General features: G+C 43.7%; 1 protein-coding gene across 3 annotated transcripts in view; it reads left to right on the top strand.

The window, feature by feature from the left end:
* EFL1 (elongation factor like GTPase 1) overlaps positions 1–25364 on the top strand; it is a 277476-nt gene that overhangs the window by 243163 nt on the left and 8949 nt on the right. For all 3 annotated transcript variants that reach the window (XM_044279571.1, XM_044279570.1, XM_044279572.1), the window contains exon 19: positions 16633–16817. In XM_044279571.1, coding sequence (XP_044135506.1) covers positions 16633–16817 — 185 coding nt within the window. The remainder of the gene's footprint in view (positions 1–16632; positions 16818–25364) is intronic.

The raw sequence follows: 25364 nt of genomic DNA, 5'->3' as shown, positions 1-25364 counted from the left end.
TACCGCTATATATTTCCATGAATTTAATAGTAGGGCCAGCTCATTATGAGATCACTACGCCAGTTGTGAGAGGAAGAAGGGGGCAGGGAGTGAACCGCCGAATGGAGGATAAGGTGGACGAGAATTCCAGCCACGTGAAAAACAGCAGTGGGCGCTACCGGAGCAGAGATTGTACATTAAAATATATATATATATATATATATATATATATATATATTTGTATTTTATGTATTACAATTCGAAATGCCCTGTTCACTGCATAATAATACTTCTCATGGGATCACCCGTTTAGAAAACTTCTCTGTTTAAACTGAACCTAAGGCTCCAGTTCCTAAGAGAGCATAATTCTAGTAGTCCTGTCAAGGTGCATCAAAGATATTCCTGCATGCATAATGCGGACTATTTTACCTGTGAAGTCAGATAAACTTCGCTTTAGTCATCATTCAGCCCTAGATTTAGCAGTATGCTTTTATAGTAACTGTCTTATGCTTTAAGGATAACTCACATTTAGACCCTAATTTCAATTTTCATATATGTAGTTACTAATAACATGATATTCCAGAATCAGTTACTATTAGACTGACTTACCCCATATTTAATAAGATTCAGCCCTTCGCAACCAGTCTGCATAAAACTGCAATTTCACTATGCAGTTAAGATGGCCGCCACTGCCCTCACCCTGAGGCTAATCCCGCCTGCCCTCACTAGCCAGTAACAATAGCCCCCCAAAAGTGTCAGTAACCAGAGCCCTCCACCCTAAAGGGTTAATTTCCTGCAGCACAAAGGGGTCCTCTTACCACATGTTGCTATCGTTTATACACTGAGCAGACGGCAGATCTCCCTTCCCTGGTCTGCGCTGCTTCAACTCTGCATTCTCCAGCTCTGCTGAGTGAGGGAGCGTCTGCCAAGCGCAGGGACAGGGAGAAGCGCACACAGCCCAGGCACTGTTATCAGCTGCTGGGGAGGACCTGGCTTTAATCATTTACTTACAGTCCCTGGCTGTCAGTAATCTGACCTTGCACGCTGCGTGCTTCTGCGTCCTCAGTCCTTCAACAGAGAGAAGGACCATGCCTAGCAACCCTATTTTAAGCACAGGTAAAAATAGGCAGTAGAGGGAACAAAAATGTGGAATTAAGGGGTAATTGAATATACAGTGAAAAGTTGAAATAGGGCCACCAAGGTGATATTAATCACCACAATCCAATACTCCCCAAAAAATTAATACGACAGTTGTCCTTTAAGGCTACTTTCACACTAGCGGCAGGCTGTTCCAGCCTGACGGATTCTTGCTACCACTAGTGCACCGTGCCCCTGGAAGTCCATGCCGGCCCTATTCACTTTAATGGGGGCAGGCCGGGGGTCCGGCTGCCACACGGCAAACATCCCGAGAGGCTGCCGGAATAAAACTACAAAGTCCGCTCCTGCCTCATTCACTGCAATGGGGCGGGCCGGAGGTCTGGCCACAGCACGGCAAACATGCAGAGAGGCGGCCGGAATAAAACTACGAAGTCCGCTCCTGCCTCATTCACTATAATGGGGCGGGCAGGAGGTCCGGCCACAGCATGGCAAACATGCAGAGAGGCGGCCGGAATAAAACTGACATGTAGTTTTATTCCTGCCACCTCTCTGCATGTTTGCCGTGCTGTGGCCGGACCTCCGGCCCGCCCCATTATAGTGAATGGGGTTGGAGTGGACTTCTAGCGGCACGGTGGATTAGCAGTTCCACGGGTCCGGCAGGCCGTTCCCCCACTGGAACAGCCTGCCGGAGAAGGCTGCCGCTAGTGTGAAACTAGCATTGTAATATGAAAACTAAGTTTTACCATCGCCGATTCTGATGAATACCAGATCCTTGCTGGTCTATGCTTCCTGCCCTAGGCTTGTCACACAGAAAGTGGCATTAAATAAGTGGCCAACCATTCAATGGCTGCAGCAGTAACCTGGTGGGGATCTTTGAGGTTATCGATCCTTTTAACTTTTTAAACTATTCTGAGCATTCTCTAAAAATTGTACCACTTATGGAAAACCCTCAGCACTTAAGGCGGTTTACCATGCCAATTGAAAACCTCAGGCAAGCCCTCTTTTGTTGTGAGATTAAAATAATGTTGCTATGATTACCACTTTCTAATGCGCAACCGATCCGGTCCTCCTGCCACTGCTTGTTTACATCCTGCAGCGGTGACATGCAGGTATGTGGCATGTGGCCTGGTCCTGCAGCTAGTCACTATTCGCACGGTATTGTACTCGATAAAGAAGTTTAGGTTAGTTTACTTATTATTAAATTGGCCTAGTGGGAAATTCCGATTTTGAGGCCGACTGAGGACAAGGACTAGCATGGGTGAATACATTCTTTGCATACAGATGTGGTACATGTTTATGGCATGTAAAAACATGGAATAAATCAGAATATTGTACAACTAACCTATACATTTACAGTAATAAAATAATCATTTGTAATTAGAATCTGGTGTATCAGTCAAAAAAAATCGACCCGACCCATGTGAGGTTTTCTCCTCCGATAATACTTATTCCAAAGCAAGGAGTATATGAAAGGTAATTGGACGATAACTCTCATGTGAATGCTATGGTGGACTGAAGAAGACCATAGCAGCATCCGTATTTAAAGGAATATTGTTTATTATAGAGTTATACGTTTTTGCCAGCTATATGGTAACCTAAATGTTTGGTGCCTGTATTCCGACAGTGAGTTATTTGATACTAGTTTGAGGACAGAATTAGTTCTTTCCTCTAATCTTAATTGAGTAAGACGAAGATGTTTTGATGTTTCTGAAGAGCAAAGAAATAATAATAATTTTGAGGAATTTTTGAGCCGCCAAATTATTTTTTCTTCAACACTGAAAACTTCAAGGCCCAAGGCAGATTTAACAAGTGTTCATCATCAAACTTCCCTTTTGAGTCTTTGCTTCTGAAAGAACACTATCCAGCAGGCCCTGGGCTATCTTCTGAGAGTTCATTTGTTGTATTGCAGATCTCAAAAGCATGTGTCATTGACAAAAATAGCAGTCTTAAGTTCAAAAACACCCACTTTTTTTTTGTAAGGGATGCCATGGAGTAATACAGGTATAACAAATGACCGATTTTATTATAAACTTTTACAGGATATTTTTGCTTTTGAATGTTATTATATTCCATACCTAAGAACATTTGATAACATTTGTAAATTTGGCATATTTTAGGCTACTTTCACACCTGCGTTAGGTGCGGATCCGTCTGGTATCAGCACAGACGGATCCACACCTATAATGCAAACGCTTGTATCCGTTTGCATTATTCTTTTAAAAAAAAAAAAGTCTAAGTCAAAACGGATCCATCCTGACTTACATTGAAAGTCAATGGGGGACGGATCAGTTTTCAATTGCACCATATTGTGTCATTGTAAGTCAGGACGGATCCGTTTGGCTCCGCATCGCCAGGTGGACACCAAAACGCTGCAAGCATCGTTTTTGTGTCCACCTCCAGAGTGCAATGGAGACGGAACGGAGGCAAACTGATGCATTCTGAGCGGATCCTTATCCATTTAGAATGCATTAGGGCAAAACTGATCCGTTTTGGACCGCTTGTGTGAGCCCTGAAACGGATCTCCCAAGCGGAAACCAAAACACCAGTGTGAAAGTAGCCTAACTGTGTTGTATCATGTGTATTCCAATGACTTTCTCTAAAGCAATATTTGAATGCTGGAGTTTTCCTATTACTGCATTTAGATTAAGGACCCCACTAATCGCACATGAGAATCCACCTCCACTACGATCACGTGAATTCAACCATGAATATCCAGCTTTTGGGCCTTCACAGATGGGATGTGGCACAGTAAACAGCATTGCTATAAGAAAAGCCCTTTTATATGACATAGGACAGCTTTGGTTAAGATTGTGCCCATTGGGCAGTTATATGTGTTGCCTTATTTAAGAATACAAGTTCTTAAAGGGGTTATTTTATAATTGATGTAACAATCAACCATCATATAATACAAGACAATCTCTTCATAAAGCTGGAACCAGCCCTGTACCTCATGTGGATCCAGAGATGGGGGGCGGGGGGGCATGCTCCTTTTGCTGCATCTCTCTTTATAACAGCTCGAGGTGTTTGTCCTTTCTAGTTCAGCTCTCTCACTGAACTGTCATAGCTTCTATCAGAAGACCTGGTTGTCAGCAGTTGAAAAATGGAACTGAGCATGTGCGACCATGCTCATTCAGCTTAGCAACTGGACAGGTACAATACAGGTTAAAGCGCAGAAGACGCTATTATAATGAAACTGCATATTCCCAACTAAAATCTAAAATCTTCCTTCTATGCATGTGAATGGAGTTTTTGAAACCCCATTCACATGGGTAGGAAAATGTCTGTGGATTTCCAGGCAGCAGACATGATCATTAGCCCCAGTGTTAGACACATAATCTGCAGCACATCTCTGGCTAATATCAATCGGTCCCCACTTTCTGCCACTAAATATGTGACCATAGCCTAAAAGAAAAAAGAAAAAAATGTTCTCATTGATTTAGGAAATCATGGCATTGATTTCAGGTGATCTATTGTGTTGCGACCAAGGCTCGGGTTCAGTGTTAAATCTGACGGGCCGTGTGGATCAGTTACCATGTACATGTCTGTGACTAGCACATCACAGAACTGCCCTGCACTGCTATCACTGAACACAATAAAATAACATTGCCAAAAGCAAATTGTAAAAGAATGGACTAAAATAGATTTTTTTTTTTTTCGTGAAGTCTTTAGAAGTTTTCAAAGTGCCGTCAATGACTTTTAGGAAAAGCTTCTTTCCAGGGAGATGTGTAGCAAGAGAATATATTACAGTACCAAAAGAAACAGGATATGTTTTAGTATCGTCAGAAGTGATTGATCAATGGATTTAAGGTTTGTAATGTGATGAATCGTAGCCCATTGTAGGGTTCACATGCCAATACATTAAAAACCTTTAAAGTGGTTTATTAGTGGACAAAATACAATAAAAACTACCGTATTTTTCGCCCTATAAGACGCACCGGCCTATAAGACGCACCTAGGTTTTTGAGGAGGAAAAAAAGAAAACATTTTTTTTTAACCACAAGGTGTGCTTTTGGTGGGTTTTGAATTAATGGTGGTCGGTGGTCTGTGTTTAGATTAAAGAGGACCTTTCACCGATTATTACAATGTGAACTAAGTATACAGATATGGAGAGCGGCGCCCGGGGATCTCACTGCACTTACTATTATCCCCGGGCGCCGGTCCGTTCTCCCGCTATGCCCTCTGGTATCTCCGCTCATTAAGTTATAGTAGGCGGAGATTTCAGTCACCAAGTTATGGTAGGCGAAGTCTGCCCTTGTTCTGCTCTAGCGCTGGCCAATCGCAGCGCAGAGCTCACAGCCTGGGAGGTTATTTTCTCCCAGGCTGTGAGCTCTGCAATGCGATTGGCCAGCGCTACAGCAGAACAAGGGCCGACTCCGCCTACCATAACTTTGTGACCGGAGAGCATAGCGGGAGAACGGAGCGGCGCCCGGGGATAATAGTAAGTGCAGTGAGATCCCCGGGCGCCGCTCTCCATGTCTGTATACTTAGTTCACATTGTCATAATCGGTGAAAGGTCCTCTTTAAAGGCCTGTTCTCGCATTAGGGTGGTCTGAACATTATAAAGATCTCATTGCTGAAGGACCTGGAGTCTAGACTTCAGTTCCCCTGATGCTCCTCAGTTATGGATAGATTTTGCCAACCTCCAAACATTGATGTGTCAGAAGATCCTGTTTTGGGAATATCCCTTTGAAGTCTTACTCCAGGCAAAAATAAAATGCAGCTTTTGTGCTGGCTTACAGGACCAGTGTTCCTTTACTTGCATGAGGTTGTTCTTTGGGTCCCTTGCCATCTTCTTCTAGAGTGCAGCTGAAGTATGAGCTTCATGTATGATGAGCCTCTAAGGAGTCAGCATAGGTACTACAACTATCAACTGCATCACACAATGACAGTATGATAACGTGGCACTCTCCTTGTGAGCAATCCAGGAATCTGCATAGGAAATACACCAACTTCAGTGATCAGCGACCATGATAATTGGTAGGGGGAGTTTATCAACCCCCCACGCTCACCAGAAAAGTGACATTAAAATCATTTAATTTTTTTGCGTAGGAGCCACTGGCACAAAAATATGCAGCTTTTGGTGGTTTTATGCCATATTTGCCACTTTTCTGAAGAGTGAGTGTGGAGGGATAAGGCTTAGTCGAGAGGCATAGCCTCCCAAGTCCTGACAAATTTACTGGCGTATGATTAACTTCTTTATAGGGGGCTCACCCCCTTTAACTGGACCCTTAGAGTGAGTTCACACCAGCACTATATACATCCATTGTTCTGCCCTGTTACAGGAGCAAAACAAAGAAAATGTCAGTAGTTTCGGAATCGGCACATAACTGACGTGAGCAGCACTCCATTGATTGCAGTGAAGGCTGTTTAGTTTCTTTTCGGGATCTTTTTTTTTAGGATTTTTTTGTCTGGTCTGCTTTGACGGGGCGCACACGTTCGTGTGCAAGAGGCCTTAACCGTATCAAGAATAGCTAGACACTGCCGGATCCCCATTCAGTATAATAGGATTCGGCAGGTTTCCGACACAAATGCTGTCTTCCTGACCGAAAAATACTGCTACATTGAATGGTATTTCACCGACATAAAGACATAATTTATTCCAGAAACCCGCCAGATCATGTTATAACGAATGGGGATCGGGCAGTGTTCGGCTACGCTGAATAAGGTAACTCCGGTAGTTTGTTCCAGAATAGAGTACCGGAGTACAAAATGGAGATGTGAAACTAGCCTTACAAAATAAACACATTGATACCAGATGGTACTGGGATATGGAAGGGTAATCTGCATAGCAACAAGGCCACTTTCACATTTTGTATATTTGATGCAGATTTTTCATATTTGTTTAATACATACAGTACAAATTTACTCAGCACTGCATAGCGACTTGTGACCGCACATGAGGATGACTGATGTCTCACTAATGATGGTGAGGGACTTGTTGGGCGCACTGTAAGGCTGGGTTCACACTAGGGATCGACCGATTATCGGATTTACCGATATTATCGGCCGATATTCAGGATTTTGAACACTATCGGTATCGGCATTTATTTTGCCGATATTCCGATAGTGTATGGGGAACACAGATCGTGCTGCTGACAGCGCTCTCCGTGTTCCCCTTAGCAGCACAGGGGAGAAGGAAGCAGTGTCTCCTCCCCCTGTGCTGCTGCTGCCGCCAATGTAAGGACAGGGGACAGGAGGAGGGGAGGAGCTATGGCCACTGCGCCACCAATGAAGATTAATCTATCATTCATTCATATACAGGAGGCGGGAGCTGCAGGATCACATAGCCGGCTCCCGGCCTCTATGTTGCTGTAGCTGCGATCTGCGGTAGTTAACTCCTCAGGTGCCGCGGATCGCAGCTACTGCTCATAGAGGTCGGGAGCCGGCTATGTGATCCTGCAGCCAGCTCCCGCCTCCTGTATATGAATAAATGAGAGAATAAGCTTCATTGGTGGCGCAGTGCGCCCCCCAGTATCAGACATTGGTGGCGCAGTGCGCCCCCCCCCCCAGTGGTGGCGCATAGGGCCCCCCCACCCCAGTCGCAGTGCGCCCCTCCACAGGATCCCCTCTCCCTTGCTCCTCCGATCGGAGCCCCAGTGTGAGCTCCTATTCACCCTGATAGATCTCTATCAGGGTGAATAGGACAAGGGTTCTAGTCCCTAAGGGGGCTAAAAGTTAGTTAAAAAAAAAAAAAAGTTACAAAAAAATAATAAAAACACCAAAATATTAAATATAAATGAAAAAGAAAGATTTACAAAAAAAAAAAAATACACATTAACAATAAACATTAATTTTCAGCAGATTTGTGGGAATTTTTTATTTTTTTTTCAAAAATGAAAATTCCCAGAATATCGGTATAAATTATCGGCTATCGGCCTGAAAGTTCACAAATTATCGGTATCGGCCCTAAAAAATCAATATCGGTCGATCCCTAGTTCACACCTGAGCGTTTTACAGCGCGTTCCTACGGGTTCCTAACAGGCAAAAACCAATGTTTCCCTATGGGAATGGTTCTCACCTGAGCGTTTTACAGCGCGTGCGAACGCACTGTAAAACGCCCTACGCCCTAAGAAGTACAGAAGCTTCTTTGGGGCGTATTGTCGCGATTTCCCGCCCATAGATTCATTGGATGCCTCTGTGTTCAATCACACAAACGCGCGTACTACGCGAGTTTCCAAAATACAAAAACGCCCCAAAATACGCCCGATAAAAACGCCTGTAAAAAGCGCTTATCGAATACGCTCAGGTGTGAACCCAGCCTAATCCAGTACCAGACCACTGTGTGACCACGCATACTATCATTAGGTGCCGTGTAGTAGCATGACATTGCCATCTTACCGTGCGGAACTGCAAGTTGCTTTGTAGCCCTACATATTATGCTGATTCTAAAAATGCAAACCACAGAGATATATAATTGCCCGGACTAAAATTGTGACATTACTGTGACTTCCAATATTTTATATGGGAAAGAAAGCTGCATATGATAGTGTACAAAGGCTACGGTGGCAGGGTAATTATTATATTTTTTAAAGTTGTGCCACTTATGATAATTATTAAAGCGCCATTCATACCATAGCGCTGTACATATGATAGGGGTATACATACATAATACAGACAATTGCAATAAGCATGAACAAGACGAGTTACAAACGTACAGAAGGAGAGAGGCAGATATTTACGATGCTATAACTTTATATAACCTAGAATCCTTAGATTAGAATGAGATTTTAGGTCAGAAATCCCCACACTAGAAGGTACGCTCTCATGTACTTAGTGTCTTCAAGATGTACAGATGTTTTGCAGTAGTTTCAGAGCGACTTTTAATGCTACGTTCTTGACGACTTGATATATGAAATCTAGTCATGTTTGGAACCTTTCATTCCTAGCCCATTCTGTCGCAGCTAGTCCTTAAAGTAGTAAAATGCATGATAAATTTGTCTTTACAAGCACAAGGGTAATTTATTGCCTTCTGAACCTAAACTACAGATTGTAACACAGCATAATGATCCCTGACCACGTATGTCAAGTGTCATGTATACAACGCTGCATATAAACTGTAGCGGCTCACTGGTAAACATGTGATCTGATAAATCACTGCAGAACAGAATAACTGACCTATTGATGTCTGGAATTCTTCGGTGACTGCAGTTTACAATGAACTCCATATGTACTGGCTTAAAGCTTTTACCATCATGCCTTGCACAACATTTTACTGATTTCAGACTTATGGCTTATAACGGTATATATATATTTTTTTATTTCATTAGTCTATAATAAGTTTTATACAGGCCAAAGAAGTGCCTCAGTGAAGTGAATGAGCAGTTCTAAAAAAAAATATTAGATATTGGCTGTGCATCTTCGTACAATCATAACTGAGAAGGAGCTGTTGTGTTTGGGCTTCCCTAATGGTTTTTTAGCAATATTATTTCCCATTTCATCTGCACAGCTAGATGCATTTCATTCACAAGCAGGGAGCATATCCCTTCTGCCGACACTGTACTGCTGTGACATCCTTTCCATTGCTTCCCACTATGTTAGTTTTCAGCTCTGGAGCTCACAGAACTAATAAGGATGGATAAATCAGGCTTCCATGGTGTTCAGAAGCAGTATAGAAGTGGTTGTTTTATCAGGCTGAGGATCTCGGCTAGCTCTGACACTCCCCCACTTCCTCTCAGCCGTCTTCTGAGTCTCAGGGGCGGATCTTGCCTGACAACAGGCAGTGGACTACAACTTAGGTGGAAGTGAGACCCCCGAGTGGCCATGACATTACACCTTTTTTTTCAGGTGGATGCAAGAATATTTTCGAAGTGAAGTGATTTAGAAATGTGATAGTTACACTGTTCTCTGTTAAATGAAAGGAAATTGCACGAAAGTACAGTGACTCTTCAAAATTTGATTCAAGTTTGAGTTGGGTCGAACATATTGAGAAAATGCTCTGATTGCCTGGAAAATTTCTGGCCGTCTCTTCCTCTCTCTCCTTGTTTCTCTTGGTTCGGTAGAATTAGAACTTTTTGAAATATTTGGGGTACTCAAACATTTACCCGTTACAGAAAGCCCAGCAGTTGGCTAAACACAGTGTGAACCCAGCATAAGAATATTAGAAGTCATTGCAGGGTTCTGTGACTTGTATAAATGTGCTCGACCTGCGGCCTCATGTTTTTGTGTGTCGTAGAATGCCTCAGGAATTAAACTTCTTATAATAGGGGGCACATTACTCCATATATACTGCACATACACACCATATAATCCTAATTCCTGATGTGTTCACTTGTGATGTTAGCTCACCTAACGAAGGATATTTTCTGCATGGGTTATGGGGGCAGCCTGTTTTTCTTAATATGTTTAAATGCTCTCCTTACATGTCCTGAATCTTCACTAGATTATAAAACTGCTGAGAAAATACTTTTCTTTCTTATGCATATTCAGAAGGTGCAATTAGTTTAAAATGCTAAATAATCTTGCTATCAGTGGCGTGCCCAGGGGGGGCAGGGGAGGGGGGGGGTCCGCCCCAGGTGCCGGCTCTAAGCACTCTCAGGGTGGTGCCAGAACAGAAGCAATGAGTGCTTCCATTAATACAGAAGGAAGCGCTCATTGCTTTTCCCTTTCTAAGATGCAGTGCATCTTATAAAGGGAATACTAGTTAGGGACTTCCATAATGGAAGCGCTCACTAGTCTGCAGGAGGAGGGGAGAAAAGCGCTGTGAGCGCTGTCCAGTACTTACCCCTCCTCCTGCTCTCTCTTCTCAGGGCCCGCTCTGCTGTGTCTTGGCTGCCTGCAGCGTCAGAAGGGACAGAGCGCAATCTGAGCTGACGCTGCAGGAGGTCAGGTGACTGTAGTGCCGGCCCTGAGAAGAGAAGACAGCCAGGACAAGGAGAGTGGCGACAGGAGAGGTAAGTGACTTTATTATTTTACAGTCTGATCTGTGGTATGATCTGGAGGTTTTATGGGAGGTCTGGAGAGGTCTAATGGGGGTCTGGTGGTCTGACTGGTGGGTCTGGAGGTCTATTGGGGGTCTGGAGGTCTGATTGGGGGGTCTAGAGGTCTAATGGGGGTCTGATTGGGGGTCTGGAGGTCTGACTGGGGGGTCTAGAGGTCTAAAGGGGGTCTGGTCTGAGGTCCGATATGTGGGTCTGGAGATCTAATGGGGGTCTTATCTGAGGTCTGATATTGGGTCAGGGTCTTACATGGAGGTCTAATGGGGGTCTGATCTAAGCTTACATGGGGTCTGACATAGAGGTCTAAAGGGGGTTTGGTGTCAGATTGGGGGATCTCATTTAGGGTTTTATATGGGGGTCTGATCTGAAAGAAAGGTGTTTTTTTTTTATTACTAGCGCACAATATAAAGGGGTGTTCTGTGTCGTACCGGTATTTTCAGGGGGACTGTTTCTGCAGGAAAGTATTGGGGGCGGCAGGATGGGGTGTTGAGAAGGTGGGAGGATGATGGAAAAGTAGGAAAGTAAGATGTCTGTTTGTTAAACTCTGCAGAGACGAGGTGCGGCTGAAAGAAGTCACAATGGTGGTCTGGTCTGACAGGAGAATCAGAGGAAAGAGAATGTCTACATCAGAGAAGAGAAGTCACTGGATGTAAGAGCTGTAGCGCTGTATCTAATGTTTTCCAAGTAGGTCTTTTTAAATGGGTTGTCCGCTTTTTTGTTTTGTTTGTACAAGCGCTGCCTTCTCTGCTCTGTTTACCTGCTCATCACTGCAAATGCTACGACGAGCAGGTGAACAGAGCAGAGAAAGCAGCTCTCATATGAGCGCTGCCCTCTCTTCAAACGGCTACGGGCACAGAGGGCATTACTAATATGAAGGGGGCACAATGGGCATTTCTACTATGGAGGGAGCACAGAGCCAGAGGGCATTACTACAATGAAGGGGGCACAGTGGGCATTATTACTATGAAGGGGCACAATGGACATTATTACTGATAAGGGGGCACAATGGGGATTTCTACTATGGAGGGGGCACAGAGGGCATTATTACTGTGAAGAGGGCACAATGGGCATTATTACTGTGAAGGGGGCACAATGGGGATTTCTACTATGGAGGGGGCACAGGGGGCATTACTAGCACAGAGGGCATTATTACTATAAAGGGGGCACAATGGGTATTATTGCTATGAAGGGTACACAATGAGGATTATTGCTATGAAGGGGACACAATGGGGATTATTACTGTGAAGGGTCACAGAGAGGGCATATCTACTGTGAGGGGAGCACAATGTGTGCATAACTACTGTTAGGGGGCACACATCTGTACAAAACTACTGTGAAGGTTGTACAATGAGGGCAACACCACTGTTTAAAGTATTGGGGGGGTGCCAGAGAAAGGAAGTGCCCCGGGTGCCAAACACCCTAGGTACGCCACTGCTTGCTATGAAAATCAACAGCAACCGATTAACTGTTTACTGACTACTGATGGAACGGCTGTGATTTTCAAGGTAGCTAATTGCGTCAAACAGGATTGTTGTGTAGTAGATTACATCACCCCAGTAGGTCATATTCTTAGGCTACTCTCACACTGGTGTTTTGGCTTTCCGTTTGTGAGCTCCGTTCAGGGCTCTCACAAGCGTCCAAAACGGATCAGTTTGCATTCTAATGCATTCTGAATGGAAAAGGATCCGCTCAGAATAAATCAGTTCAGTCTCCATTCCGCTTGCAGCGTTTTGGTGTCCGTCTGATGAAACTGACACAATCTGGCAGAATAGAAAACGGATCCGTCCTACGTTGACTTTAAATGGTGATCAAGACGGATCCGTCTTGGCTATGTTGAATATAATACAAATGGATCCACCCCTTCAACATCGATGGGAAATCCACAGACATGCATATTTTTTTTTTTCAATGTAGATTTGGAATCTTTAAAGTGGAAACAATTGACATCGGTTTCTGCTGAAGAAATGGCAGCAGGCGGCCACATGCAGATGAGCCTGATAGAATGGGGCTAAGGCTACTTTCACACTGCCGTTTCTGGGTCCGCCTGTGAGATCCGTTCAGGGCTCTCACCAGTGGCCCAAAACGGATCAGTTTTGCCCTAATACATTCTGAATGGAAAAGGATCCGCTCAGAATGCACCAGTTTGCCTCCGTTCAGTCTCCTTTCCGCTCTGGAGGTGGACACAAATACTCTGCTTGCAGCGTTTTCGTGTCCGTCTGACGAAACTGAGCCAAACGGATCCGTCCTTACTTACAATGTAAGTCAGTGGGGACGGATCCGTTTTCACTGACACAATATGGTGCAATTGAAAACGGATCCGTCCCCATTGACTTTCAGTGTAAGTCAAAACAGATTTTTTTTTTTTTTGTTCATGGTAATGCAAACGGATCCGTTCTGAACGGATACAAGCGTTTGCATTATAGGTGCGGATCCGTTTGTGCAGATACCAGACGGATCCGCACCTAACCCAGGTGTGAAAGTAGCCTAAATCTACTTGCAGATCTGTGGCATTTCTAACTGCAAGTACATGGCATAAATCCAAGAGTCAGACTCTGATTTCTGCAGCGGATTCCTCTGATGGAAAAATCTGTGGTATAAACGACAAAGGCTTTAATCTAGACAGATTTACCATTGCGACTATTTAAAAAGTCGCAAAAAAATTCGCTATTTCACTACAGTGAGGACCATGCTTATCTTATGAGACTTTTTAATAGAACATGCAACTTTTTTTCGTAAAGACGTGCGACTTTTTCGTAAAGATGTGCGACTTTTGTAAAGCTGCTTACTGACGGATAAACTGCTACCGTCAAACCACATTTATTACAGTCTTAAAGGGCCGATCATAAATCTGACTTGGCTAAAACTGACTTTAGCCATATGTGAAAGTGGAGTAAGCTGTCAGAGTAGTGATACATCTGGCCCTATGTCTTGTGAGATCAGGAAAGCCACAAAGGGTTCTCACACCAAATATTCACTCGATTTACATTTCTCTTCATTCACTTTGCATTTTGTTAATTGAGAAGAATAAACTATGTTTAAAGGATTCTTACTTTGCATCATTTCCGGACTCTTTTGCACAGTACTGTATACAGGTCCTTCTCAAAAGATTAGCATATTGTGATAAAGTTCATTATTTTCTGTAATGTACTGATAAACATTAGACTTTCATATATTTTAGATTCATTACACACCAACTGAAGTAGTTCAAGCCTTTTATTGTTTTAATATTGATGATTTTGGCATACAGCTCATGAAAACCCAAATTTCCTATCTAAAAAAATTAGCATATTTCATCCGACCAATAAAAGAAAAGTGTTTTTAATACAAAAAAAGTCAACCTTCAAATAATGATGTTCAGTTATGCACTCAATACTTGGTTGGGAATCCTTTTGCAGAAATGACTGCTTCAATGCGGCGTGGCATGGAGGCAATCAGCCTGTGGCACTGCTGAGGTGTTATGGAGGCCCAGGATGCTTCGATAGCGGCCTTAAGCTCATCCAGAGTGTTGGGTCTTGCGTCTCTCAACTTTCTCTTCCCAATATCCCACAGATTCTCTATGGGGTTCAGGTCAGGAGAGTTGGCAGGCCAATTGAGCACAGTAATACCATGGTCAGTAAACCATTTACCAGTGGTTTTGGCACTGTGAGCAGGTGCCAGGTCGTGCTGAAAAATGACATCTTCATCTCCATAAAGCTTTTCAGCAGATGGAAGCATGAAGTGCTCCAAAATCTCCTGATAGCTAGCTGCATTGACCCTGCCCTTGATAAAACACAGTGGACCAACACCAGCAGCTGACATGGCACCCCAGACCATCACTGACTGTGGGTACTTGACACTGGACTAAAGGCATTTTGGCATTTCCCTCTCCCCAGTCTTCCTCCAGACTCTGGCACCTTGATTTCCGAATGACACGCAAAATTTGCTTTCATCCGAAAAAAGTACTTTGGACCACTGAGCAACAGTCCAGTGCTGCTTCTCTGTAGCCCAGGTCAGGCGCTTCTGCCGCTGTTTCTGGGGAATGCGGCACCTGTAGCCCATTTCCTGCACACGCCTGTACACGGTGGCTCTGGATGTTTCTACTCCAGACTCAGTCCACTGCTTCCGCAGGTCCCCCAAGGTCTGGAATCGTCCTTCTCCACAATCTTCCTCAGGGTCCGGTCACCTCTTCTCGTTGTGCAGCATTTTCTGCCACACTTTTTCCTTCCCATAGACTTCCCACTGAGGTGCCTTGATACAGCACTCTGGGAACAGCCTATTCATTCAGAAATTTCTTTCTGTGTCTTACCCTCTTGCTTGAGGGTGTCAATGATGGCCTTCTGGACAGCAGTCAGGTCGGCAGTCTTACCCATGATTGCGGTTTTGAGTAATGAACCAGGCTGGGAGTTTTTAAAAGCCTCAGGAATCTTTTGCAGGTGTTTAGAGTTAATTAGTTGATTCAGATGATTAGGTTAATAGCTCGTTTAGAGAACCTTTTCATGATATGCTAATGTTTTTAGATAGGAATTTTGGGTTTTCATGAGCTGTATGCCAAAATCATCAATATTAAAACAATAAAAGGCTTGAACTACTTCAGTTGTGTGTAATGAATCTAAAATATATGAAAGTCTAATGTTTATCAGTACATTACAGAAAATAATGAACTTTATCACAATATGCTAATTTTTTTAGAAGGACCTGTACATCTACGATACAGAGCTTACACTCGGTGTACAATGCCTGTGCGCTTTTACCTGTCGACTAAAGGCGCCTATGTTAGCCACTTCCTCACTGCAGATTATATACGTTGGAGGTAGGATCTTTACAAATGACACCTGCTTCACAGCGGGGTGAATGCATGGCTGACGGGTGCCTGCTGTTTCACACAGCAGACACCCTGGGCTACTGTCTGTGATTGGTGATAATGCCGATCACAGACATTTAACCCCTCCGATACCGTGGCCAAATGTGACAACGGTATCTGAAAGGTAAAAACAGAAGTGGATACTTTCTGGGCAGGAATGCCTTCCCCTTGGTGAGATGAAGAAGGTAGTTCTTAGTGGTAATAGGCCAAAGCCTCTACAAGGCTTCTAGGCAAATTACTGGTAATGTGGGCCTGCAGGTGGCAGCACTGCATCGGAATATACAGAATTTTGTATAAAAAAAAATTAAAAAAAAGAACAAAACTCCATTTAAGGGGCCAAAACTCCATTAAACTCCAATTGGGGGCCTAAAAAAAGTTTATAAAAAAGTGTAAAAAGTAAAATTATAAAAATTCTAATCACCCCCCTTTCTTCAAAATTAAAATAAACAATCCAAATAATATGACATAGGCATCGCCATGTCAGAAAATGCCAGTACTAATGTCCTGCCCCCTCAATTCCTCCACATTTAAATTTTTTCCCTACTTCCTACTACATCGTGTGCACTATTAAATGGTGCCATTACAAAGTACAACTTATCCTGCAAAAAACAAGCCCTCATACAGCTATGTGAAAGGAAAAATAAAAAAAAAGTTATGGTTCCGAGAAGGCAGGGAATGAAAAACAAGAATGGAAAATCCTTCCAGAAATGAAGGGGTTAAAAAATAATAATTCTAGTGCTATTTACTGTTTGTTTCACAGTTTGTGTTTGTCTTCTGCAGGTCGTGTGTATGGTGTGCTGTCTAAAAGAGAAGGTCGTGTCTTGTTGGAGGAGATGAAAGAAGGAACGGACATGTTCATTATTAAAGCTGTGTTACCCGTGGCCGAAAGCTTTGGCTTTGCTGATGAAATAAGAAAGAGGACAAGTGGCCTGGCCAGCCCCCAGCTGGTGTTCAGTCACTGGGAGGTAAAGACATTATTATCAGATGAGATGATTGGAGAGAACCTGGCAGATGGGCGCCCCTCCGTAATTCATTCATGTTAATATTTCATGTGCTCTTCTGCCCATAGACTTAGGAAATAATGCAAATATTGTTCCTGCATCTGTTTGGTTTTCACAAATGTCAGATCAGAAAGGGGGGCACGCGTGTACTGGTTGTTAATTGGTGTGGCCTTAATATTGACCGGATGTCACTTACTTGCCTGCCTGTATGGCAGTTGGCAATAACTTCTATCCGACCTCATATACGGGTCGTAGATAGAACTTGTTACTCGCCATGGCGTCCAGTTACTGCTCTGAGTGATCGCTACCGGTAACTGCACTGTTTGTAATTATATATCTCTAATATGCAAATTAGCTCTCTTTCCAAAAAGAAAGCCATGCCTCTGGCACCACCTGTTGGAAGGAGGCTTTCCTTTATGTCAGTGCTTAAAGGGGTTATCCAATTTCACAAACAGTTTCACATTTAAATGAATGGGTCCGGATTCAGTGCGGGTGCTATGCGTTCATGCATTGCACCCGCGCTCGTGTGAATGGGGCCTTATTGGTCACGCAGTGCTCCTCTGGGAAAAAGGTATACAAATTAGCTTTCCAAAGCAGAAAAGCAATCTGTGCGCTAACTTGCATGCCCGTTAGGCTACCTGCACATGGGTGCGGACTCTGTGCAGAAATTCCGCACTAATGTTTCATGCGGATTTCTATGCGTTTACGCTCCAAAAAATGTGTTACTTGTGTTTTTTGTTGCGGATTTTATGCAGTTTGCCACAGATGTCAGAGACTTGCTTTGAAAAGGGTGAAATCCGCACAAACAGATGACATGAGGCAGATTTCAAAATCCGTATGGCACGAAAAAGCAAAGCGTACATGAGAATTGATCTACCTTGCTGGTACTGTATTATGCTGCTGTCTTTCTGCATTAGAATCCACGTAGAGAAAAACGTGCGTGATCTGCATTGTGTGCCTAAGGCCTCTTTCACACGAGCGTGACGGATTAGGTCCGGATGCGTTCAGTGAAACTCGCACCACTTTGCAAGCAAGTTCAGTCAGTTTTGTCTGCGATTGCGTTCAGTTGTTAATATTTTCCGCGCGGGTGCAATGCATTTTGATGCGTTTTTCACGCGCGTGATAAACTGAAGGTTTACAAACAATATCTCTTAGCAACCATCAGTGAAAAAACGCATTGCATCCGGACTTGCTTGCGGATGCGATACGTTTTTCACTGAAGCCCCATTTACTTCTATAGGGCCAGGGCTGTGTGAAAAACGCAGAATATAGAACATGAAATGAATGGGCCGGGATTCAGTGCGGGTGCTATGCGTTCACGTCACGCATTGCACTCGCGTGGAAATCTCACTCGTGTGAAAGGGGCCTAATGGTACTTTCACACTTGCGGCAGAGGATTCCGGCAGGCAGTTCCGTCACCGGATCTGGCAAGACAGACGCAAACTGATGGCATTTGTCAGACGGATCCGGATGCGGATCCGTCTGACAAATGCATTTAAAAACACTGGATCCATCTCTACGGTGTCATCCGGGAAAACGGATCCGGTATTTATTTTTTTGCATTTTTAAAGGTCTGCGCATGCACAGACAGAAAAGCCGGAACACTTAATGCCGGATCCGGCACTAATACACTTCAATGTAAATTAATGCCGGATTCGGCATTCCGGCAAATGTTCAGTATTTTTTAGATAAAACTGCAGCATGCTGCGGTATTTTCTCCGTCCAAAAAACGTAAGAGGGACTGAACTGATGCATCCTGAACGGATTGCTCTCCATTCAGAATGCATTAGGATAAAACTGATCCGTTTTTCCCCAGTATTGAGCTCCTAGGACGGAACTCAGCGCCGGAAAACAAAACCGCTAGTGTGAAAGTACTCTAAGTCTCTTTACGACTGCTAGGGAGTGTCCACAAGGAGAAATCGGATCTCTCTAATACTCACTTAGTTCATGCATTAACCATCTACAGAACTTTTTGAATTATTGTATTGTTTTCTGCCGCCAGTTGTTTCTTTCAGACTCTTTTGTCTGAGAGCAGGGACTTGGTATGAGCCTTGTTTGTAGCTATAATAGAGTGGGTATAGTCTTACATTTTATTAATTTGTCGCTTTATACACGTAATGTAGAAATGTGCCCAGTTTGGGTTTGTTCTCATTAAGATAACAGCTGACCGTGCCTAGCAGGCACACCCCGCTCCCATGCCAGATGTTGGGTGTCTGTCTGGGGCCGAGTAGGATTTCAGGAGTGAGAAAACATAGAAATTTCAAGACACATTACTGCCCAGTGGGAGTCCTGAAGGTCTGGGGAAAAAATGATAGAAGATAAAACAAAGGAAGTATCTTAGATGGAGCGCACTCTCCTAAACTCCTTCTGAAAACGAATCCGAGCTCGCTGCCTTTTACTGACCTTCAGGTTAAAGGGAAAATGACTATCTTCACTGATCACACACAATACGTTTACTGCTGCATGCCATCGGTTTTACCTGCCCAGCAAAAGACAGTATCTAAAAGCTTTGCAAATCCCATTTTAAGGCTACATGTACACGACCGTGAAAAACGTACATGTGATGGACAATTTTGTAACGGCCGTCACGCGTCCGTTTTATGACCAGTGGTAGTTTATGGGGTTATTCACACAGCAGTTGTTTTTTTTTTTACAGCCAGTGAATAATGGATGTCAAAAAATAAACATCTAACTTGTTCGTTTTCACCGGCCAACAGCCCCCATACAATTGAAGGGGACCTTTTTTACGTCAATTTCTCAGACAGGCATCAGTGAAAAAACATTGGTTAAAAACTGACAGTTTATCCGTTTTTTTCGTCCATGTAGACTGATCTGTGTACCATGCATATGTACTATGATGTATCTTAAAGGGGTTGTCTCACTTCAGCAAATGGCATTTAACATGTAGACAGAGTTAATACAAGGCACTTAGTAATTATTATGATATCTTTTACACTCTTATATAGCGCGGACATATTCCGCAGCGCTTTACAGACATTAGCATCACTCACTGTCCCCTGTGGCGCTCACAATCTAAGGTCCCTATCAGTATGTCTTTGGAGCGTGGCAGTAAACCGGAGAACCCGGAGGAAACCCACACAAACATGGGAGAACATTCAAACACCATGCAGATGTTGTCCTTGGTCAGATACGCTGCAAGGCACTAGTGCTGACCACTGAGCCACCGTGCTGTATTGTACTTGTCCATGTTGCTTCCTTTGCTGGTTTGATTCATTTTTCCATCACATTATACACTGCTCATTTCTGTGGTTACGACCACCCTGCAAAACAACAGTGATGGTCGTGCTTGCACATTGTAGGAAAGTGCACTATCCTATGCGTACTCCCATGGTACTGCTGCTGGATTACAGGGTGGTCGTAACCATGCAAATGAGAAGTGCATAATGCAATGGGAAAATGAATCCACCCAGCAAAGGAGGCAACATGGACTATCACAATACATTAGTAAGAGCCTTGTATTAACTTGGTCTACATGATACATACCATTTGCTGAAGTGAGACGACCCCTTTAACCATGACAGAGGCCCTATTAAAAACCTATGAAACCATTCACAGATTCCTTTCAGGAGCCGGTCTGAAATCAGTTCCGAGAACAGCCGCCGGGGGGCCTTCATCTGGCTGTTCTCAGAACTGCCTGCTCCCGGTGACTGCATTTGATTTCAGACCAGCTCGCGGCACAGGCACAGGTAAGGGCTTACCTGTGCATCGCCGAACGGGTGAGTCTACCTTACTAAAGATGGCAGCCCGCATGTGTTCGCTGGCGAACACTGCAAACTGACCATCACTGTTAGTAACTGCCTTGTATTAATTTTCCCTACATGATAAAGGACATTTGTTGAGGTGACACAACCCCTTTGAAGGGTTCCTCTGAGACTTATTGATGGCCTATCTTTAGGTTAGTACTGGTGCCTTGCAGCGCTGGGGTCCTGGTTCCAATCCAGCCAGGGACAACATCTGCATGGCATTTATATGTTCTCCCCATGTTAGCATGGGTTTCCTCCAGGTACTCCGGTTTACCACACTCTAAAAATACACAAATAGTTAAATTGGCTTCCTTTGAAATTGACCGTAGTGTGTGTTGTGTGCTGGGGTCAAGCGCCTATATGGCAGCCACTGATGTCCAAGGGGGTCGGTCGCCCAAACCAGACAACTATCCTTGTGGGAAAATCAGATTACAAATGTTTGTCATGGACTTCCGGCACCCACGCTGATCGGCCTCTTCATACGCCAGCGATGTCACATTCATGGCATTTTATAATGTACAGCTGGGTAGTGTATATATATTATTTTCTTTTAGTACTTTTCTTACTAAGAAATAGCATTTTTTACACCACACAGTTGTAATAAATCGACATCATAGTGTAATATTCAGTAACAAACATTCTTCTGGCATTAGAGGTTACCGCTATACTCAGTAATTTTTTATATATATATACCCATATACACAGTATAGTATATATATATGTGTGTGTGTATATATATATATATATATATATTATTAAAATGGATCTCAGCTCTCATATGTAGTAAGTCGTTAAACTTGTCCTCCGTGTCACCTGACATTTCAAAGACTAATGTAGTCCCTCAATGAGACGCTTCATATTGTGTTTGCCAGCCTGCGTCCTTGGAGAAGTATCGCATTATCCTCGCTGCGTCTGCGAGAGAAAGAACCTTTTTTTGTGACAGAGCAGGAAACTGTTCTGTGGCTTTGGAAGTTGTAATGCCTGCCTTTTATCAGGCTCACTTAGGGCAGATAAATAAAATAAGAAGTATGGCGGCATTAGAAAGGGTATTACTTAGAGCCGGTCCCCGAGCGCTTGTAACGCTCAGCAAGTCTTGGCTGTGGAATAGTGTTGACAAATGCAGTTCGGCTGAAATTCATTTCGTTTATCAAGTCAATTACAATAGAAAGTCATCCGTGATTTAGTTCTGTGCGTTCCCTGAATAGCAGGCCTTTGAAGCTGATGAATTCCACACATTGACATGTGCCGGCGTATTGTAGTATAATCAGGGATTACACTGCGACTTTGCCGGGCAGAGCTCCACCTTTACTAGGTAAGAGGACATTGTTTTTCTGACAATTCTTTAACTGAAAAAGCTTGATTTTCGAAGCCGAGTCATATAAAGTCAATGACACATCTACTGTAGCATTCCGAAATTTGTAGCAGCAAGGAGTAGTCCAATGGACGTCACAGTACAGATCACCAGAAAAATCAGACATTGGAAATGCCAGTAATAATCAAGAAAGTATTATTGAATTGTATTCTTCACCGTACTTCCAGTCCACGCCTATAAACATCTTGCCTGGAAGGGGTCATGTGCACCACAGCAACTGTCCTCATCTATGATGTGTCACCCCCCCCCCCCCCCCCCCCCCAAAAAAAAATACTGCCTGTACAGATTTAAATTTGTAAAAAATAAATAAAAAATAGACTCCTTCTACTTCTGACAGTCCCAACAATCCAGCATCATCCTGTACACACTCCTGTGACTGCTGCCAGGCATTCAGTGGCCTTAGTGGTGACGTGCGCATGAATGACCACAGATCACCGGGGAAAAATGAGTCCTGTAAGACAGACACATTTAAAGCGTAGTCTCACTTCAGCAAATGGCATGTGTCATGTAGACAAAGTTAATACAAGGCACTTACTAATGTATTGTGATTGTCCATGTTGCCTCTTTTTCTGTCTGGATTCATTTTTCCATCATGTTATACACTGCTCATATCCAGGGGTTCCGACTAGGGATGAGCGAATCCACTTCGAATGAAACATCTGAAGTCAATTCGCATAATACTTTGTTTGACTCCCGTACGGAGTGAGTACGGAACAGTATTAGAATGTATTGGCTCAGATGAGCCAAAGTTATTACTTTGCAAAGTTTTGTGAGACTTCACATAATAACTTCTAAGGTACCACTTGTAACCGAACCCGAGTTCATGAAATGTTTTTTTACTGTAGAAATAATTTATGAAGTTATTATGCAAAGTCTCGCGAGACTTCACAAAGTAATAACTCCGGCTCATCTGAGCCAATACATTCTAATACTGTACGGAGTGCTTGCTCCGTACAGTATTCAAACTAAGTATTATGCGAATCGACTTCGGATGTTTCATCCAAAGTCGATTCGCTCATCCCTAGTTATGACCACCTTCAATCCATCAGTGGTGGACGTGCTTGCACACTATAGGAAGAAGCCTATGCCCGCTCCCATGGCCCTGGCCACCAGAGCATAGTGTGCAAGCACGGCCACCGCTGATGGATTACAGCGTGAAAACGATTAGTGTATAATGTAATGGATTACAATGTGGCCGTAACCATGGAAACGAGCAGTGTATAATGTGATGGAAAAATAAATCAAACCAGCAAAGGAAGCAACATGGACAATCACAATACATTAGTAAGTGCCTTGTATTAACTTTCTCTACATGATAAATGCCATTTGCTAAAGTGAGACAACCCCTTTAACCATGACAGAGGCCCTATTAAAAACCTATGAATCCATTCACAAATTCCTTTAAGGAAAAAAAAAAGGAATGAACACTTTTAACAGGCTACTAAAAACGTGATGTGAACACAGCCTAAGGAGGCGCTGAAAGAATATAAATTCTGCACATGTACTTGATACCGATTCAATTATCTGTATGCAATTGCTGCAAGCTGTAAATGACATTGCCATTAGATGGAGCGGCCTAGCAATAGTTCATACTGCTCTGCCGACAATGACACAGTCCTGGCCTCGGTCCCCAGCCTGCTCAGAGCTCCGCCAGTCCTCAGCTCCCGACCTGAAGGCCTTGTGTTCTCCGAAGATGACTGGGCGGATGCATTTCACAAGTTTGCATTTCAATTGCGAGGAGCATGTGGAAACGATTAAGTATATGGAAGTGTGAAGACCTCATTGGCACTGCTGTTACTGAGGGGGAGCGACATGCTCTGTCCCTAAGGATGGTGTATCATGTGTAGGCCGGCATATGGGCCTGGGCTGATCGGGACCCTGCCTGATTTCCTTGCATTTATTCATAGACGTGAAAGCCACCACAATGTCCTCTGTAATATATTCAGTAGACTCTGTATAGAGCAGGGTTTAATTTGGCCAGTTTATTGTGAAAGCTGACAGGTATTTTTGGGGTGGAATTACTGTAATTGAGCCAATAACACCCTCTTATTCACTTTCAGATCGGCGTAATTAGTGGGGAATATAGAAGAGCTCTGAATCAATTTAGTTTTTGACTGATAACGTTAATGATATATATTCTGGATACACTATAAACTTCTAATTGGTGGGAATCCCGGAATAGGAAACCTTATCTCTGTTGTCGTTATGGACAGCCCCTCTCCATTATAGAGTATGTGTACTATGTCCTCCATCGACGTCAGCTGTGTTGTCCTTTTTCCTTCGGGGAGCCTTCGCTCTACGAGGTAGGTGTGTGGCGGTGTGCACTTTTGTTATGGGGATTGCTCTACTTCTAAGGCCCCATGCAGACGACCATATACGTTTTGGGGCCCACAAATCGTGGACCGGCCAAATATGGATGTGGTCCATGTTGCATCTGCATTTTTGGGGTCTGCATTTTATGGATAAGTATAGGACATGTTCTGTGTTTTTGCGGAACAGACATATTGATGCGAAAAGCACACATATGTCTTCTGCATCCATATGTCCATTACGTACTTGGCTTCAAAATGCGGTTCATGGACCCATTGAAGTCAGTGGATCTGCAAAAAAGACAAATATCCATAGTTTGCGGATCTGCACTTTGTGGATCGCAAAATACATATAGTGGTGTGAATGCACCCTGAGCCATAGCTTTGTTTCACGTAGGGCAAAGATTCAGATTGGTGTTCCTGCCCTGTATGTAAATACCCTGGGCAAGCCAGTGTCTCCCCCACTGGCACCCAGGACACGACATGCCCCGCCAGCTATGCCCCTTTATACTCTATTTTCACCTTTGCACTTAAGGTGGATTTAGACAAACCAAAAATTGTCCAGATTATCGTGAACGACCGTTCCTGTGAACACTCATTCGCCATAATCTGGCCATCTAAATGTGCCGCATTTTGCTTGTTCAGCGGGTGATCCTGTCGTTCGTGCAGGTACATCAACCATCATTTCTGTATGGGGATGAGTTACAGCAATCCCTCGCCCTCATACTGTGGAGCGGTCTCCTCCACCAGTGAGCAGCCGACCGTCCCTTCCCGTCAATTGGCCGCTCTATCAGCTCGTGTAAACCCGCCTTTACACAAGAGTTTTATAAGATGGGTTGTACAATGCACTGGGACTATTGATCCGAATGTCAGCTGTACATCAGTAAACATGTCATCCCCTATCGTGGGGTGCATTGCCCCATCTATCTCAGGAAACTGCTTGTTTCCCATCCACACAAACAGGTGATCAGGTCAGAAAATAACGTTCTTGACGTTCAGAATAGGACTGGATGCCCAGTCACCAGGCGGATGGTGCCCGCTCACTATCCGACACATCAGGAAGATC

This window comes from Bufo gargarizans, chromosome 2 (assembly GCF_014858855.1).
Source record: "Bufo gargarizans isolate SCDJY-AF-19 chromosome 2, ASM1485885v1, whole genome shotgun sequence".
Classification (NCBI taxonomy): Eukaryota; Metazoa; Chordata; class Amphibia; order Anura; family Bufonidae; genus Bufo; species Bufo gargarizans.
This window is presented reverse-complemented; position numbering and strand designations above follow the sequence as displayed.